Here is a 19,315-nt window from a genome sequence, read left to right on the forward strand (position 1 = left end):
GGCGCACCGGCTCTGGGGGCGCCAGATTTCAGTGACCGGCAGAAGGGAAGCGCTCCCTCCTGCCAGGTCACCTTCTGGATCCCCGGCGGGCGGCAGCGTTCTAATGAGAGGCGGCGAGGGAGCTCTAACCTGTCTGCTCTGCTCCCTCGCGCGCCCTGTGCTGATTCTGCGGGAGCCGGAATATGACGTCATATTCCGGCTCCCGGCATCAGCAGACAGCCCGCGAGGGAGCAGAGCAGACAGGTTAGAGCTCCCTCTCCGCCTCTCATTAGAACGCTGCCGCCCGCCGCACTGAAGCCCCACTGGACCCCAGGGACACATCCACACCAGCTCTCTCCAGGTAGGGAGGCTGGGTGGATATTATTATTAATTTGTGTGTGTCTGAAAGTGTATGTGTGAGTGTGTGTGTGTGTGTCTGTGTTTGTCTGTGAGTGTAAATGTGTGTGTATGTGTCTGTGAGTGTGTCTGAAAGTGTATGTGTGAGTGTGTGTTTGTCTGTGAGTGTGTGTCTGAAAGTGTATGTGTGAGTGTGTGTTTGTCTGTGAGTGTGTGTGTCTGTGTATGTGTTTGTCTGTGAGTGTGTGTCTGTGAGAGTGTGTGTATGTGTCTGTGAGTGTGTGTCTGAAAGTGTATGTGTGAATGTGTGTTTGTCTGTGAGTGAGTGTGTGTCTGTATGTGTTTGTCTGTGAGTGTAAGTGTGTGTCTATGAGTGTGTGTATGTGTCTGTGAGTGTGTGTCTGAAAGTGTATGTGTGAGTGTGTGTTTGTCTGTGAGTGTGTGTCTGTGAGTGTGTGTCTGTGTATGTGTTTGTCTGTGAGTGTAAGTGTGTGTGTATGTGTCTGTGAGTGTGTGTCTGAAAGTGTATGTGTGAGTGTGTGCTTGTCTGTGAGTGTGTGTCTGTGTATGTGTTTGTCTGTGAGTGTAAGTGTGTGTGTATGTGTCTGTGAGTGAGTGTGTGTCTGAAAGTGTATGTGTGAGTGTGTGTGTGTTTGTCTGTGAGTGTGTGTCTGTGAGTGTAAGTGTGTGTGTATGTGTCTGTGAGTGTGTGTCTGAAAGTGTATGTGTGAGTGTATGTTTGTCTGTGAGTGTGTGTGTCTGTGTATGTGTTTGTCTGTGAGTGTGTGTGTGTGTGTGTGTGTGTCAGTGTGTGTGTGTATGTGTCTGTCAGTGTGTGTGTGTATGTGTTTGTCAGTGTGTGTGTGTGTGTGTGTTTGTCAGTGTGTGTGTATGTGTTTGTCTTTGTGTGTCTGTATGTGTTTGTCTGTGAGTGTGTGTCTATGTGTTTGTCTGTGTGTGTATGTGTTTGTCTGTGAGTGTGTCTGTGTATGTGTTTGTCTGTGAGTGTGTATGTGTGTGTCTGTGTGTATGTGTCTGTGTGTGTTTGTGAATGATTGTATGAATGTGTGTGTCTGTCAGTGTATGAGTGTGTGTTTGTGAGTGTCTGTCAAATCAGTGAGATTATGTTTGTGATTGAGTGTGTGTCTGTCAATGAATGAGTGTGTGTCAGATCAGTGAGTCTGTGTCTGTCAGTGACGTCTGTGTGTTTGTCATTGAGTGTGTGTGGCTGTTAGTGTGTATACACCACTGAGTGTAGCGTGGCTTAGCGGAGCGCAGTACAGGAGCTTCTGTTTCCTGTACCTGGTCAGACTGAGAGGAGGTGCTCACTGAGAGAGCACTTCCTGTCAGTCCAGCCAGGTACAGAAAACTGAAGCTCCTGTAGAGGGTCTGCTCCGCAACGCTACAAGACAGGTAGGAGGCACACCAGGAAGGGGAGTGTGACCGCTAAGAGGGTGGGGGGTGCACCAAGGGACAGAGAGGGGAGGGGAGAGAAAAACCAAGGGACAGGGAAAGGAGGTGGGAGGGGAGAGGAACACTAAGGGACAGGGAAGAGGGAGGGGCTGGTTAGGAGGCACATAGGTGAAGATGTTAATTTTAGAGGGAGGGGGGCGTAAAAATGCATCTTCGCCTATGTACCCAAAAATCCTTGCACCGGCCCTGCTCCTATTACTCCATATAACATCTCTCTATAACTCCTCCTATTACTCCATATAACCTCTCCCTATAACTCCTCCTATTACTCCATATAACCTCTCTCTATAACTCCTCCTATTACTCCATATAACCTCTCCCTATAACTCCTCCTATTACTCCATATAACCTCTCCCTATAACTCCTCATATTACTCCATATAACCTCTCTCTATGACTCCTCCTATTACTCCATATAACCTCTCCCTATAACTCCTCCTATTACTCCATATAACCTATCTCTATAACTCCTCCTATTACTCCATATAACCTCTCCCTATAACTCCTCCTATTACTCCATATACCCTCTCCCTATAACTCCTCCTATTACTCCATATAACCTCTCTCTATAGCTCCTCCTATTACTCCATATAACCTCTTCCTATAACTCCTCCTATTACTCCATATAACCTCTCTCTATAACTCCTCCTATTACTCCATATAACCTCTCCCTATAACTCATCCTATTACTCCATATAACCTCTCTCTGTAACTCCTCCTATTATTCCATATAACCTCTCTCTATAACTCTTCCTATTACTCCATATAACCTCTCCCTATAACTCCTCCTATTACTCCATATAACCTCTCTCTATAACTCCTCCTATTACTCCATATAACCTCTCTCTATAACTCCTCCTATTACTCCATATAACCTCTCTCTATAACTCCTCCTATAACTCCATATAACCTCTCTCTATAACTCCTCCTATTACGCCATATAACCTCTCTCTATAGCTCCTCCTATTACTCCATATAACCTCTCTCTATAACTCCTCCTATTACTCCATATAACCTCTCCCTATAACTCTTCCTATTACTCCATATAACCTCTCTCTATAACTCCTCCTATTACTCCATATAACCTCTCCCTATAACTCCTCCTATTACTCCATATAATTTCTCTCTATAACTCCTCCTATTACTAAATATAACCTCTACCTATAACTCCTCCTATTACTCCATATAACCTCTCCCTATAACTCCTCCTATTACTCCATATAACCTATCTCTATACCTCCTCCTATTACTCCATATAACCTCTCCCTATAACTCCTCCTATTACTCCATATAAATTCTCTCTATAACTCCTCCTATTACTCAATATAACCTCTACCTATAACTCCTCCTATTACTCCATATAACCTCTCCCTATAACTCCTCCTATTACTCCATATAACCTATCTCTATAACTCCTCCTATTACTCCATATATATAGTGAAAGACCCTGTTCGAATAAGCTATACAGGGAACATTGGTTATAATGAAAATAAATCAGAATAAAAGTCATAATGATTTCTATGTCTGCTCCTCCTACCTACAGAATACATTTTTATTATTATTGCTATCACTGTATATAAAACACTCACTATGCAGTCTTCATGCAGATCAAAGTCTTCCTGACAAAGCAGCAGCAAAAAATAAATTTTCAGTTTACCTCAGGCCACATTCTGTGGGAGGTGAATGGACCCAGATATTGTTTTAGCATTATTTCTGCTCCACTTATAAGGCTGTCTCTGTTATGTAAGACATGTCAGAGACCCTTTACTCTTCATGTTCACACTGTATGTGTGCATGCGTGCGTGTGTGTGTGTGTGTGTATGTCTGACAGACCATATAAATGTGTTATGTGTTTGTGTTTCAATGTTTGTGTGTGTCTGTAACACTGACACACAGTTTGTGCGTTCGTGTGTGTGTGTGTGTGCGCGCGCATCATGGAACCTTGAGGGCGCTCTTAGAGGGGACTGCCCTTGATATGAGTAGCAGACCACAACATTCTCTCAACGAAGTTAAGGGCTCAGGGCCGAGCAATGGAATATCTTTGATTTGCCTGCCAACTCAAGGAAGGCCACCTCACAGCCAGAGCTGGAGTTCCGAGCCAAGATTAAGGCCTACTGGACCATTGTCTGAGCCTGGGCTCTAGCTGGTCGTCTTGGCCTTCTAATGGGTAATTCAGGTCTGATGACAGTCTTTGAAACCACAAACCAGTTCGTGGGAAATGGCATAGTGAGTTAACTCATTCAGAGAATGTGTCACATTAAAGAGAACCATTTTCTCGTGACAATGCCAAGCAGCCTATCTTTTTAGATACATTACCCGACAGCTAATGTGAATTAAAGATAATGTGATTATCATGGTGTATCCTGGATCATAATGTAACTATTAACCTCTGTATACAACGCTTAAATAAATACGCACCGTCACACGAGTGCTATTGCTGTCACCGTACTGCACCTCCACATATCTAGAAGACAGGAGATCACTAGGAACAAAGACAAAATGTTATAACAAATATAATAAAATCAAGGGCAAAATATTGTCAACAGCATCAACTATAAACACATATATATATACATTATTTTTATAAAAGCAATATAATATAATCCACAGCCCTATATAATATGGATATAAACAACACATAACTGATAAACAAGTTGTTGTTTTTCTGTCTGTCTGTCCGACATATTAAGATTTTTACCCTTTTTCTCTCTCAGCCTTTTTCTCCCATTATGTTTATACCCCAGCCCTTTCACACATTTGCTTTCCTCTTGATTCCTCTTTCTTCTGACTTTTCTTTCTTTCTTGGCTTTTCGTCCCTCGTCTTCCAGTCTTTCACCTCTTTCTTTCTCCTGTCTTTTTCTCCATAGGTATTTTCCCACACCCCGTCACAATGGCTTGTTAGTCTATGGGTATGGTTCTCACTTAGGGTGCAAGAGGTCCTGGGTTTAAATCCCAGATGAGCCCAAGCGTTCGCATGTGTTTTGCTGTTTATTTAGAAAATTTGGCATACTAAATGGGCCGAATGGTTCTTACCTGCGTCACATTCTATGTTTCTATGTTAACCCCCATCCCCCGATCATTTTTCCTCCTCTACTTCCATGATTGCTCCTACGTCCCCCATACCTGATTTCATTTTTTCCGTGAACCATTTTTTAGAAGATAAGCAGAACGGGAGCATGTGTGAGCTTGCATCGTGCTTGCCAACTTCCCATGGCATGAAATCCAATTCTTGTAGAAGTAACGGCATTGACCTTTATATTGATACTCCCTTGCAGTTCAAAATATTACATCTCCCCGGTGGCCTATACAATTATTGCTTATGTTCAAGCCTCCTGGCATCACCATAGCAGGTACACTGTGCTTTAACCGTAATTAGTTCAGGTTTGGACATGTACTGCTGGATTCCTGTTGGTCTCTCTTATTTTGCGTACATATATAGCATTGACATATACAGCATTCTCTCGACTAGTTCCCCTTTATACCTACTCTACAAGCATGGTCCATTCTAAAATCTTGGTGGTTTCATTTGAACTTCACTTAGTGGATTAAAACACTCGCAACAAATTGTTTCACAGTAATGTAAAATAACAGTTTTTGAAACAGGCCGGAGAGATAAGAATGATACGCTCAATCCCTAAAGCGATTAACAAATAAATTCACCTTGGAACACTGCACAGATTTTTCAAAATATCATAGAATACTGTGGATAGTTATTTTGCTCAAATCAGTGGTTTATTTCAGGGTATTAAACATTGCTGTAATGGTTATGGTGCCAGATGAGCCCTGGTGTTACCCAACGTAAGTAGTCAAACCGGTTAGCAACAGTTTGACCTTTGATCTGATCTTCCAAGCATAGCTCCATGCCTCCTCTTAGCCTACTGGATAGCCAGATGTTCTCCTGAGCTAAGCGCTAGAGTGAGGGCCAGCATATTGGTCAAAGCGTCACCTAATCATTCTCATCCAATAAGCTATCAGCCCTGCACTGACAAGTTTAAATCGGTCAGTGAGCTTCCAGTTGAGAGGCGGGTGTAGTGAAGACAGGAAGCGGTGCCTGGCAAGCCTCAGGTAAGGAGTTAAACCGTTACTAAACAGTTTGACTACTTACACTGAGGGAGCACCATGGTACACCTGGCACCATAACCACAACATCATACTGTAGTGATTATGGTGCTTGTAGTGTTTCTTTATACAGTGTTGCCTGAGCTCACATCATTGGAAAATCTGAGACATGTTTCCTGTTGCAGACTATAATCTGGTGAAAGACAATCACCCAGCATTGCTTGTTTTATGGAAATGTAATTAGCTATATGATGGGTTAGTTAATAATTAGACCTGTGCAATTCGTTTTGTTCCGAATGTATATTCGGACGAATTTCGGGCAATTCGGACATTCAGAAGCTTACAAAGGTCCGAATTTCCGAAGTGGCGAAGAGAGAGGGAGGGAAAATTATGTGAATGATGACAGGAATCTTGACCAACAAGCTAATTCCTGCCACTGGGAGCCCTATAGATGTGTAAGTGGTTGTGGTGGCAGTCCGGGCACTGGGAGTTCTAAATATGTGTAAGTGGTTAAGGTTAGGGTTAGGATTAGGGGCTAGGGTTAGGGATTAGGGGTTATGATTAGATTACTAATGTCTGAATTGCCAAATTGCTGAAGTTCCAAATTGCCGAAGTTCCGAATTGCTGAAGTTGGGTAGTTCGGAAGTGCCGAACCGATTGCCATTGGTCCGAATTGCCCAATCAGACAATTTTTTTTACATACCCAAATTTCCGAACTGGACCGAAACAAATTTTTGGCCCATGCACATCCCTATTATTAAAATGTTTGGTTCAACTCACTGGTTCAGATCCAGGTCTAGCATGAACTTCTTCCCAAACGCTGGCACTAGGAAGCTGGCACTTGCCAGATGGGCTACCTGTAAGAGAGTTGTATAGGGCATTTCAATCCATGGCCATGAATCAACATTCATGTAAACAGATTAGAAAGGGAACAAAAAAATTATAATAAATACAGGGGTATTAGTTCAATCATATCTCCACTCACGAAATCTGTAGGAAAACATATTGGGTGCAGTCCCTAGGAGAGAATTTCTACAAGCCACAAATTTATCAATCTTAAATTTCCTACACAAAAATATAAACATGAAAAGAGAGTTTCTTATATAATAAGACAACTATACACTACTTTCTGCACCAAATGACACAAAATAAGACAAACCCCATGACTACCAACTATTTTGCTTTCAGCAGGGCAGTCCCAAATTCATGGTCCTGAATTTATGGTCCCACTTTAGTGCCTTGGTGTCCCGCATTCGAGCGCACCAGAGTCCCCAGACAGCACAGCCCAAGTACAGTGCTCTCTGCATGGTCCTCTATGTAGGGGGCTGGCTGGGAGGCTGCCTCTGAACCTTGCGTTCTTGATGCCAGGCTCACATGCCCAAGGCTCAATGTGCAATGTGCCTACTCTCCAGATGGGCCTGCCCATTTTAGGGAGTCTCCAGTGGCTCAAGTTGTGTTGTTGGCAACTCCCCTCGGAAGGCCCATCCCCCGTCCCAATTCTAGCTGAGGAATAGTGGCAAGGTATGAAACACACTCTTTCACTGACACATATTTTGACATACACACTCACCGGCACATATGCACACATACTGGCACGGACACACAAATACAGACAGACTAAGTGGCAGATACACTACTGACACACAAACACATAATCACACTCACTGGCACACACACTCTCTAACTAACACATGCATACACACTCCCACCGACACATACACACAATCACTGATGCACAATTTGTCCCTATCAAAATTCTTTAAATCCATCCTGGAACAAATTGATTAGTCAAGGATTTGCGTGTGGAATCTAATGCAATGAATACGATTCCAATCCTGGAATCTATGCCACTGGAAGATGGAGATACAAACCTCTCTCCTCACACGTATTTACACCATGAGAGATACCAGCCTTTTACTTTGTCTACCCAACAAAGTTATGGAGAATGACAATATTAAGTATACTTTTTGAACATAGCAAAGCAGCAAACAACTATACAGACATGCAGATACACAGACACATTGATACACACCCTAGCACACATGTAGATATACAGATACACACACAAAGATACACACACTGACCCACATACAGATACAAAGACACATAGATGCATACTGCATATACCCACTGACACACATGGAGATACACAGACACGGAAAATACACAAACTGACGCAGACACAGATACGCAGAAACATAGATACAGATACATAGTTACAAACACTGACACACACACAGGTACACAGACACACACTGACAGACATGCAGATACACAGACACACTGACCTAACACATATAACGAGTAATTATTTGTTAAATATATGAATCAGAAAATATAATATTAAAAATCCTGGGTAACAGTACCTCTTTAATGTCCACTCACCAGTGGCTGGTTGGAAATATTGAGCCCTGCTTCTACACGTGTATAAAGACCCCTACATTATTTAACTTCAAATAAGCAACTTTAATGACCATCATTAAAAAAAAATACCAAGTGCTCCCTGTCCAACATTTAGGATGGAACTATTACATTCATTTGTATATTAAACTAATACAGAGGCCCCGAGAGACCTAGAGCCATAAATTGCAGTGTGACCTTCTTAGATGGCCATTGTTCTATAGTAATGATGGCAAACCTTTGCCATTTCAACTGCAAAGAAAGTTGTCAAAAAAATGGCCATTCTGATCTATTAGACCTCCATCTGAGACATAACGTTATCATCATTTCACATATATCGATATTGTCTTTGTTGTGCTGGCTATAGTGAAGGAATATGGTGCAAATATCTCACAGTCGCCCTGATTAAGTGCTACAATATGTCCATACATGGGGATGGTACCCAGATCAAGAAGAGTTTTGTTTTTTGTTCTTGCAAGGGCAATACTAAAAAGTGAGAGTTTGTATGCAAATAAGTGCATTAATTTGATGCCACAGACTATTAAATGTATTATAGGAACACTCCATGCAGCATAAACACTATAGCACTCTGCAGTGGTTATGGTGACAGAAGTGCCTGTTGCCCCTCATTGTAAATCAGGAAACCATTTTAGGACCATTCTAGAACCCTGCCACTTCTCTCAGACGCCAGGATAGTCTTACGCTCCTGCTTTGGAGCTTCCATTAGATTTCCTGAGCTAACCCCTAAAGTGCAGGGCCTGCTTATTGGCTGTGAGTATCAGTCGATCACTTTCAGCCAATGAGTTGAGCCCAGCACTGCAAGGCATAGCTCAGACAGTTTCTGGCAGGCCTGGACGCTATAACAGAGGCTGGGAGCGACACCCCAACATTGGTATCCCGTAAAGTAGGATACAAGTGGACAGGGTAAAAGGGGAGAGGACAGTGACACAAACTGCATCACTGGCTCCATCCAAGGGGCACAGATCTGTAAAGAAAGAGGGCAGGTCCACACATAGAATAGGCATATCAGCGTCCAATGATGTTGACTAGACCAATGAAGGTAGTGCCATAAAGAGCCTTCATGCTCTTAGCATTTTTAATGGTGTCCCACAAAACAGGAACACCAGGGAACCAGCGACAGAACTACCTGGCCCATGCACTTAGGGATGGGTATTGCTGAACAGAGGCCCGGTCGGGCACCATGGCCCATTACAAGTGTGACTGGTTCCTTATAGCATCAGATGCTGGGAGGAAGTGAGAGCCGGTCACTTCCTCCCAGACACAGAGAGCACCACGCAAGAGGGAAAGAGGTAACAGAGAAAGCACAGGCAGCAGCAGGGAGTGAGCTGCTGCAGACCCTCCACACATCAGCCAGCAGCACTCCAAGCAAGTAAACCTCCTGCAGACAAAAGGTATGCTAACAGGAGGGTGGCTGCAAACATTCAAATTATGACACGTGTGTATCTGTTTGTGTATGTGCCTGTGAGAGCATCTGCGTGTCAGTGTGTGTATCTGAGTGTGTGTGTATCTGTGTGTATATGTAAGTGTGTTTACCTGTGTGTCAGTGTGTATATCTGAGTGTGTATATGTGCAATTTTTGTCTGTGTGTGTGTGTTAGTGTGTGTATCTGTCTGTGTAATGTGCCAGTGTGTGTATCTGTGTGTGTATGTGTCAGTGTGTGTATGTGTCAGTGTGTGTATTTGTGTGTGTGTGTGTGTGTGTGTGTGTGTGTGTGTGTGTGTGTGTGTGCATGTGTGCCAGTGTGTGTACCTGTGTGTATATATGTGTGTGTGTGTGTGTGTCAGTGTGTATATCTGTGTCAGTGTGTAAATGTGCCAATGGGTGTATCTGTGTGTGTATGTGCCAGTGTGTATCTGAGTGTGTATGTGCCAGTGTGTGTATCTGTGTGTCAAGTATGGGTATGTGTCACTGTGTGTATCTGAGTCTGTGTGTATGTGCCAGTGTGTGTCTGTGTCAGTGTGTTTGTATGTGTCAGTTTGTGTATGTGCCAGTGTGTGCATATGTGTCAAGGTGTCTATCTGTGTTTGAAGTGTGTGTATGTATCAAGGAATGTGCATGTGTTCAGGTGTGTGCATGTGTTAGTGTGTATCTTTGTGTCTACGTGTGTGTCAGTGTGTTTATATGTGTGTATGTGTATGTTAATGTGTACGTATATCTGTATAAGTATGTCTATGGCAGGGTATGTACATACATCCCAGCAATCAAACACCGACAATTTGCAAATACACCCCTGCAAACACAAACATTACATACACACACACCTTCACTCAAACTCCAATACAACACACAAATGTACATCCGCATTTAAAAGACAACACTACATCCGAACACACCCATGCATTCAAACACAAACAAGACACACAAGTATTCCAATGGCAACAGTACATAGAAATAGACCCCTACATGCACACACATACTCTATGCAAAAACCTGCATACATTCAAATTCACAAACGCTGCTCACAAATACAACCCTGCAAGGATGGGCAAATGGCAGATCCCCAGCTGGCATAGCACTGTAGAAGTTGTACGACAGATGTTGATCTATGTTTTTGTCACTCTTGCGCTAGTGGGGGGGGGGCAAAAATGTTTCTTGCACCAGGGCCTTCTCTACATCACTTCCGTCACTGCAAACAACACACCCAGGACATTAAGACAGGAACCTGAATTAGGGACTGTCCCACCCATACTGGGACAGTTAGAAAGCCCGTCAAAGTAAATTGCACAGTAGTTATGGTTCTTCTTAATACTTACAAAAAAAACACAAAAAGAGTCAAATACATCTATTATATTAGCACTCTCACAGGGAGGATCAGGCACACTATTTCAACAGAGCTGGGGAGGGGTGGCTACTATTGGCATGGGGCAATTACAAACACATAGCACAATTTGAGAATGAATTAGCATATTTACACAATAATAATTTAAATAATAGAAATGCAGTTACATCAAGCCCCCCCCCCCCCCATCCCTTGTCTACCCTGTTACAGAACCCTGTTACATAATTTGCATATGTATCTGTAACATCACCTTTTCATCATTTACATGTATCTATATATCACATAGACTCACATGCATAGATACACAAATATGAACACACGGCGACTTTTCTATATGACATATAAGTGCATATAAATGCAAACACAGAAATATCAAATTCTAAAGATGTCTTTACATATGGAAACACAGGCCTTGTTATTAAAAGGGTGAATTTGCAGTAATTAAAAAGGAATTCGGGATGAATTTCAAATTTCAGGCCATAATTTTCAGCTTTTTTTGAATCCTTGACAATTCACGCTTTAGTGAATAGTACTGATGGGGTTGATTTACAAAAACAGGTATAGTGGAACAATAGACAAAAGGACAGCATGTTTAAACAAATAAATTAGAAATGTAAAAGTTCCCCAGCTGAGCTTGCTGTCCAGCTTAATTAACTTGGCCTTAAAGGATCACTAACTAACAAAGTTTTTTCTGACACTATAGTGCCCTGAGGGTTCCCCCACCCTCAGGGTCCCCCTCCCGTGGCACTGAAGGGGTTAAAACCCCTTCAGTTACTTACTTTAATCCAGCGCCGGGCTCCCTCGGCGCTGGTGACCTCTCCTCCCCATCCGACGTCAGCTCCCCCATCCGACGTCACTGGAGCCGAATGCGCATGCGCGGCAAGTGCCGTGCGCATTCAAAGTGTCCATAGGAAAGAATTTCCCAATGCTTTCCTATGGACGCTGTGCGCGATGGAGGCGAAATTCGCCTCCAGTGTCGCAGAAGCGCCTCTAGTGGCTGTCCGGAAGACTAGAGGCTGTATTAACCCCAAATGTAAACATAGCAGTTTCTCTGAAACTGTTATGTTTACATGTGAAGCATTAAAACCTGAGGGACCTGGCACCCAGACCACTTCATTGAGCTGAAATGGTCTGGGTGACTATAGTGTCCCTTTAATTTGCAATTCCTTACAAAATTCTTCACCATTTTGTGGAGGTGTTTTTGAATAAACCCCAAAAACCTATCAACAACTTGCCTTTACCTCAACATATCACTCGGCATACAATTGACATTCTTCTCAAAAACACCGTAAAAACAAGATAACTGTAAATTGATTTACGCTACAGCAACAAATTGGTCTTTTTTTAATTTGACACATTCCAAATGAGCAATGGCTGCCTGGTTTATGCAATCAGTTTACTGATTGTAATTTTGATTAGTTTCCCAATACAGACAATAATCTCCCGAAAGTCAAAACAGGGTTCATTGGCTCTTATATATCATAAAAATCTTTGTTTTTTTCACAGCCTGCTGTTCTTATGCAAAAGTTCCAACTTTCCTAGCTTAAAGGGACATTATAGGCATCAAAACAACTTTAGCTTAAAGAAGCAGTTTTGGTGCATATATCATGCCCCTGTAGTATCATTTCTCAATTCTCAGCCATTTAGGAGTTAAATCACGTTTTGCTTCTGTGTCCTGAAGCCCTAGCCACACCTCCCCTGGTTGCGAATGACACAACCTACATGGAAAATGTGTTTGATTTTCAATCAGATGTTAACTTACTTTAGTTTTTTTTAACCTTCTGCTCTGTAAATTGAACTCCTGCAAGGTCTACAAGGCTATTAACAGTGCAGGAAATAAGAATGTGCTATAAAGGACGTTTAAACATTAGATCTCTCTATACAAGCATTGTTTAGGAAGGGTGTGTGGGTCACATACAGGGAGCTGTATCCCTGTATGTTTGACGCAGCATAAACAAAGTGCTAAAAACTCCTAAATGGCAGCAAATTGAGCTATGATCTATACACCAAAACTGCTCTGTTTAGCTAAAGTTGTTTTGGGGCCTATCGTGTCCCCTTACATGACTGACCTCCCACTGACCATAGGTTCTAACAACAGTCAATCTACAGTTCTCCTGAAGGTTCATAGAAGTAGAAGATTATTACGACCTTTAGAACCTCAGAGAAAGTACCCATTCCTGAATTAGATGGAGTGAGAGATCAATGTGTTGTCAGGAGAAATACTAAATTATATTGCTTAATGTAAGTATGATGAGCAGAGCAAAGGTCTGAAGGGACTTACTTCGTCAGTCGGGATCCCATTTCTGACTCGAGTGTCCAACTGATATCTGCGTGTTTCTGTCCCTGAAGTCCGTCCTACTAATTGGCTGGGATAGATAATTTGGGGAGGAGGAGAGATCTGGGGCCATGGGTTAGGATGTTTCTGCTGAGTAGTGTTGTAGATTAACGTTGAATTTATCAGTAGAGAACCTGGGGGGGAGGGAAACGAATGTTGCAATAACTAAAAGTAATAGAAGAAAGGATGTGTGGGAATAGAGAGGGGGTGGATTGGAAGTAGTAAGATCAAAGAGGGGGACATAGTACCAGCATGGGATATGTAGTAGAAACGAGCAGAGGGATAGAGGTAATAAGGATGTAATGGATGAATTTGAGTGGACAGCAACATAACGTGGATTTCAGAAAGGAAGAATGAAAAGGTATTAAAATCAGAGCAGGATTCGCCATTAGGCGACCATAGGCGGCCACCTAGGGCCCAGGGGTAGACAGGAAGCTCCAGAACCATGAATTTGCTTGGTGCCATTTACCATCCATATGAGAAGAATGAAGATGGGGCCCAAACTGGCAACATGCCAAGGGTCCCATGAGATCTTAATCCTTCTCTGATTAAAGGGGTGTGGCAGGAGAATAGGAGAGGTAAATGAGAAGAGGGGATAAAGTTATTTGGAAGAGTTGAAGAGATATAAATGGGATATAGCAATATCGATAGGGGGAATTCAATATCGGGGATATAGATGGGTGACATAGAAATATTGGTGAGAGGCAATAATAGTATATAATGAAAATGAAAGGTGGGTGTGAAAGGCAGCAAAAAACCCAAGCAATTTCCAATTTAGCCACAAGGGTCTCTTTTTAATATTTTTGGATAAGCTTTTAAAATTATCACAATGCTAGAAGAAACTTCTCAAGTTTTCTATCTACTGGAGTTGCCATTAACATCTATGGAAACTTTTGAAGATAAATCGTTTAGCTTATCCAAAAAAATAATGAATTGAGGCCAAAATGTGAAAAAAAGTCCTTCACTCTATATTTCTCCTTTGATCATATTATACTGTTACATAAGCTAATATTAACTATTTTCCCCTAAATATTTCATATTTTGGGGGGGGGGGTTCAAAAAAAATTCATACAGAATATAATACTCTATATAGGCACAAAACTCCAATTTAAACAACTCTTGCATCTGCCATAGGTGAAATCTCTTTTCAAGTTTAAATGTTGTGCTCTGTATAATCCTATCTATAACCAGGTTTCAATAGAGCTTCTTGTCTAGCCTTGCATTCATTTGTATAATGTCATCAGAACATTCTGAGATGCCTTATTTCTAACACAAACGTTTTCTTGCTTTTCTTCATAACTTAAATCTTCCATTACCCTTATTAATATTTTCATATTTCTTGTTCCATTATCTCCTTCTTGAAATTTGATTTATAAAGAGACAAAATTAGATTTTCATCATGCAAATGAATATCACATTTTATGCATGACAATACTTCACAGGCCTTAGACACTACTGATTGTTCCTGGCTGCCCTGTCCCCCTAAATTATCCAAATCCCCCTGTAGATAAGTAGTGTGATGTTCAAACTGCATTACCTTATCTAGTTTTACCTCTTCTGCAAACAGTGACCTATTACTTCAAATGCATATTTCACGATCAATAATAAATACATTGTAGAAAAGTGGATCTAGAACAGACCCTCGAGGGAGTCCACTTATCTCTTTTGTCGAACACGAACATGTTCCATTAAGAACCACTCTCTGTCCTCTGTCTTTAAGCCAATACGCAATCCAAGAACAAGAATGTCCATCTCTTTTATGAACATGGAAAAAAATATTTTGTACAATAATTTTTTCCATGGAACCGTACCAAATGCCTCTAAAGAATCCAAATATATTACATCCCCTGCAACGCCTTCATCTATACATCTACTGAATTCTTCAGGTTGGGAAGATAAAGAGAATTGAAACACAGCACAACGGAGAATAAAATGTGGATGACAGACAGAGATTAAAGGACAACTTGTATCTCTAAACAATTTTTTATATGATAATCCTTCCATCGAGTATTGAAAGGAAATAGATTTTATGACAGGATCCTTCAGCCATATGCATGCACCTTAGGTTGGACAGTATTTGAAGATCGTCAGTTAGTCTCTATGGTCTTCCCTGCTCCGGTGCAGGGAGTGAAGCTAGGAATACCATAGAGACTTCTGTCGGTTTTCAAACACTGTCCGACCAAAGGCCTATGTATATGGCTGAAGGATCGTGTCATATACTAAAGATAGGGATGTGGTTTTCTAATTTTTTTACATATATATCACTAAAAATATTTATATATATTTCCTTTCACAACTTGTTTTAATGATTAGAATATTAAACAGTTTTGAGGTGACAGTTGCATTTTAGGGATAGTGTACAATGAGGATGAAAGGAGGGGGAAGAGTCAGCCAACGAACTGAACAAAATTTAAAGTTGAAAAGGGATAGTTTAGAAGGAGGAGGAACGCAAGAACACAGAAACAGTAGTGAAGCTGTTCACAGAGAAAGATAAGTTCGAGAAACAAAATTAAATATAGCCCTTCATTGTAAAATAATTGGAATAATGAATAAACACTAACACTGAAACATAACTTAAGAATGTATTCCCTTAAATTTATAAAGAATCGACAAGGAACACATTTTAGATCTTTATAGCCAAATTCAAAAAAATCTTCAACTTAACCACCTTCCTAGCTTGGCAATTTTGGTCTTAAATTTACAATTTCCCCTGTCGATTATTTTTACAGTTCCCAGTTTAGTGAATAATTAACCCATTAATAGCGTAGTGCCCTGACAGTGCCCTGAGACCCCTACCCCAACCTGCCCCCTCACCCCCCTCCCCCTCCCCCCAGCAAGCACAAGTGGGTATGAATGCATCTATTCTTCCTTGGCAAGAACGTACCTTCTCTGATTAGCAGTCTCTCCCCTCCCTCCCGACATTGCATTTATATCTACCTGATGCATTGCAGCAGATCTGTTGATGTTACAGCATGCAACTATGAGCGTGACGAGGTCACTGTTCTTCAAAATATTTTTGGGGAGGCCTGTACCAACAGTTTGCTTTACATACCGTTGACCCAGCTATTCTAGTGTCAAAAAAAGGTTATATTTGGAAAAAATATATACTTGAATTATTTTTGCAAATCATTTGTTAAAGGGTGAAAGCTATAACCCCTTGCAACCTTACTAAACGGGCTATAGGTTAATTAGGGACAGTTCTGGGCTGGCGTGGACGAGGAGAGAATTTCGATTGGAAATAAATTAGGGAATTCAGGTACAGCAGGTGTGGTTAGAGATTAAGGTAAATAAAATCACAATAATAACCATGGAATTTCTTTTAGGAAAGGATGGTTATAAATGGGGTAATTAGGGCAATGGTAAGAGGATGAAGTAGTAGTAGAATTGAAAGAAATATATCAGTGATAAGGAAAAGGTGGGTGTATTGGGGATGGAGAGGGAGATGTTAAAGCAATAGATATTAGGGTGATGCAGGTGATGATATGTGAGGGAGGGAGCATGGTGTATCTGTGATACGGAGGATAATAAATGGGGTAGTGAGCAGGAGGGGGTATTAGGGATGTCGGATATCAGACACAGGGCAAAAACTTTGTGATATCTGGGATCCAGAAAGCATTTAAATGAGATATTGGACAGACAGCATGGAAGTATATAGGAATCAAGAGGATAACCTGAAGTATTAAAGATAAGATAATGTATACATGTGGTAACAGGGATGCACAGGATGGAATATAGGGCAGAGATAATTTTGGGTGAGACCCTGGACACACCACTTGGGATGCAGAGCGTTAGAAATGGGGAAGGCACAGTGGGTATCAAGGAAGCAGAAGAATGAATATTAGGCAGGTGAGAGTATGGTGTCAGGAAATATGGGACAGGAAGGATGGGGTACCAGGGATCCTAAGGATGAGCGATGTGGCCAACTCTGCAGATTGTGTGAATGCATATCATGGTATATGAAGCAGAGAATACTGGGTAACTGTAATACAGAGGGTGAGATGAGGGGCAGAAAACACTGAGGATCATGGGTGCAGAGAATAAGATACGGTGCAGAGATTATGTAGGTATCTGGGCTGCAGGGAATGAAATATGGGACAGAAGGTATGGGGTACCAGCATGCAGAGCATGAAATGAGAGGCAGCATGAGGTATCAGGGATGGAAAGGGTGGTACATGGGCTACAGATAATAGGGTGAAGAATATGGTATATTGCATATCGGGTTGGAGATAGTGGTATATGGGGTATCAGGGTTGGAGGTAGGTATATGGGGGATTAGGGGTGAACAATATGATATATGGGATATCATGGTAGGACAGGGTGGTATATGGAGTATCGGGGATGGGGAGGGTGGTATATGGGGTTATCAGGGATGGGGAGGGTGGTATATGGTGTATCAGGAATAGGGAACTATCAGGGATGGGGAGTATGGTATATGGGTTATTAGTGATGGGTAAGATGGTACATGAGGTATCAGGGATGGGGAAGGTGGTATACGGGGTATCATGGATGGGGAAGGTGGTATATGAGGTATTAGGGATAAAGAGGGTGGTATACGGAATATAAGGGATAGGGAGGATGGCATATGGGGTATAAGGGATGCAGAGGGTGGTATATAGGATATCAGGGATGGGGAGGATGATTAACAGGTAGAGAGCATTGGTTACCAGAGATGGAGCATTGGTTACCAGAGATGGAGCATTGGGTACCAGAGATGGAGCAATGGGTACTAGAGATGAAGCATTGGTTACCAGAGATGAAGCATTGGGTACTAGAGATGGAGCATTGGGTACTAGAGATGGAGCATTGGGTACCAGAGATGGAGCAGAGATGAGATGAAGGAGAAGACAGGTTGGGAGGGGTTTGTGCTACCTGTTCCCCTTTGAGGTGGATTACTCACCCAGTTGAGGCATTGCAGAGATTACAGAAGCTACAACCCAGAGCAGCGCGAAATGCATCATTCACACATAATAATTCAGCCCCGGGGACAGGGGCCAGCCTCACACAGACATGAGCTCCGAGCCTGGGGACAGGGGACATCAGCCCAGCTCCCTGCTGTTCCTGTCACCATCAGGGTGTAGTGGGGGAGGCTGTGTGCTGGAGGATGCTGGATCTGCAGTGTGAGTGCGTGAGATTCTCCAATATTAACATAGAGACACGTGAGGGGTATTCTCCTCCCTCCCCTCCTCTCTCTCTCTCTCTCTCTCTCTACCTTTATCTGCCTTCCCTCCCCTTCCCCCACATCCATCCTGCTCTCTCACCCATCAATCAGCCCCACTCCCTGCTCCTTTTTCATCGCTCTCTGCTTATACATGTATCAGCATAGCCATGGTAACGGGATACAATGTAGCAATATGGACACGTATCATGAGAGCAACAGGGTCTGTGTGCCTTGCAACATGTGTGCACTCACTGTATATCACACACACTGAGAGAGAAGCACTAGGATCTTGCAAATATACAACAGCTGTATTGCAAAACAGCCTGCACCTTGCATGCACAGTAATGCAGCAATATGTATATTGTACGCACACATGGTGATACTGAGCAGCATGTATTCCATATACAGTAACATGTATACAGTGTGTACATACATACAGCTAGTTAGCAGAGTGTGTGTGTACACCTATGTAGCAATGTACACACTGCAGGCACTTTGTACAGCTAGAAATCAACTTAGAATTGGCTTGTACATCAATGCAATGTAAATACATAAAGTATGAATAATCAAAGCCAACTGTATAGTGTATACACTGTATACAATAATATAGCTACAAGGCGACATGTGTAACTGTGACAGAGACCCTATATTCTGATTATCTCTGACAGGTATACCTTCATCTCTGGAGCAGACCAGCTAGGGTGATTCTAGCTTAGTCCCAATTTTTTGATTGATAAAAAAAAAGGACGCTTTAT

At 42.1% G+C, this 19,315-nt stretch overlaps 1 protein-coding gene and 1 long non-coding RNA gene across 2 annotated transcripts in view; both read right to left on the minus strand.

Moving 5' to 3' along the window:
• Window positions 1–18,591, minus strand: part of ADAM11 (ADAM metallopeptidase domain 11) — a 46,950-nt gene extending 28,359 nt beyond the window's left edge. The window contains exons 1-4 of the mRNA XM_063459316.1: window positions 18,300–18,591; window positions 13,349–13,536; window positions 6,648–6,724; window positions 4,227–4,290 (exon numbers count right to left, since the gene is read on the minus strand). Of these exons, the coding sequence (XP_063315386.1) occupies window positions 4,227–4,290; window positions 6,648–6,724; window positions 13,349–13,536; window positions 18,300–18,360 (390 nt within the window). The 5' untranslated portion in view covers window positions 18,361–18,591. The remainder of the gene's footprint in view (window positions 1–4,226; window positions 4,291–6,647; window positions 6,725–13,348; window positions 13,537–18,299) is intronic.
• Window positions 1–19,315, minus strand: part of LOC134614992 (uncharacterized) — a 420,807-nt gene that overhangs the window by 29,065 nt on the left and 372,427 nt on the right. The window lies entirely within an intron of this gene.

Source organism: Pelobates fuscus, chromosome 6, assembly GCF_036172605.1.
Source record: "Pelobates fuscus isolate aPelFus1 chromosome 6, aPelFus1.pri, whole genome shotgun sequence".
Lineage (NCBI taxonomy): Eukaryota > Metazoa > Chordata > Amphibia > Anura > Pelobatidae > Pelobates > Pelobates fuscus.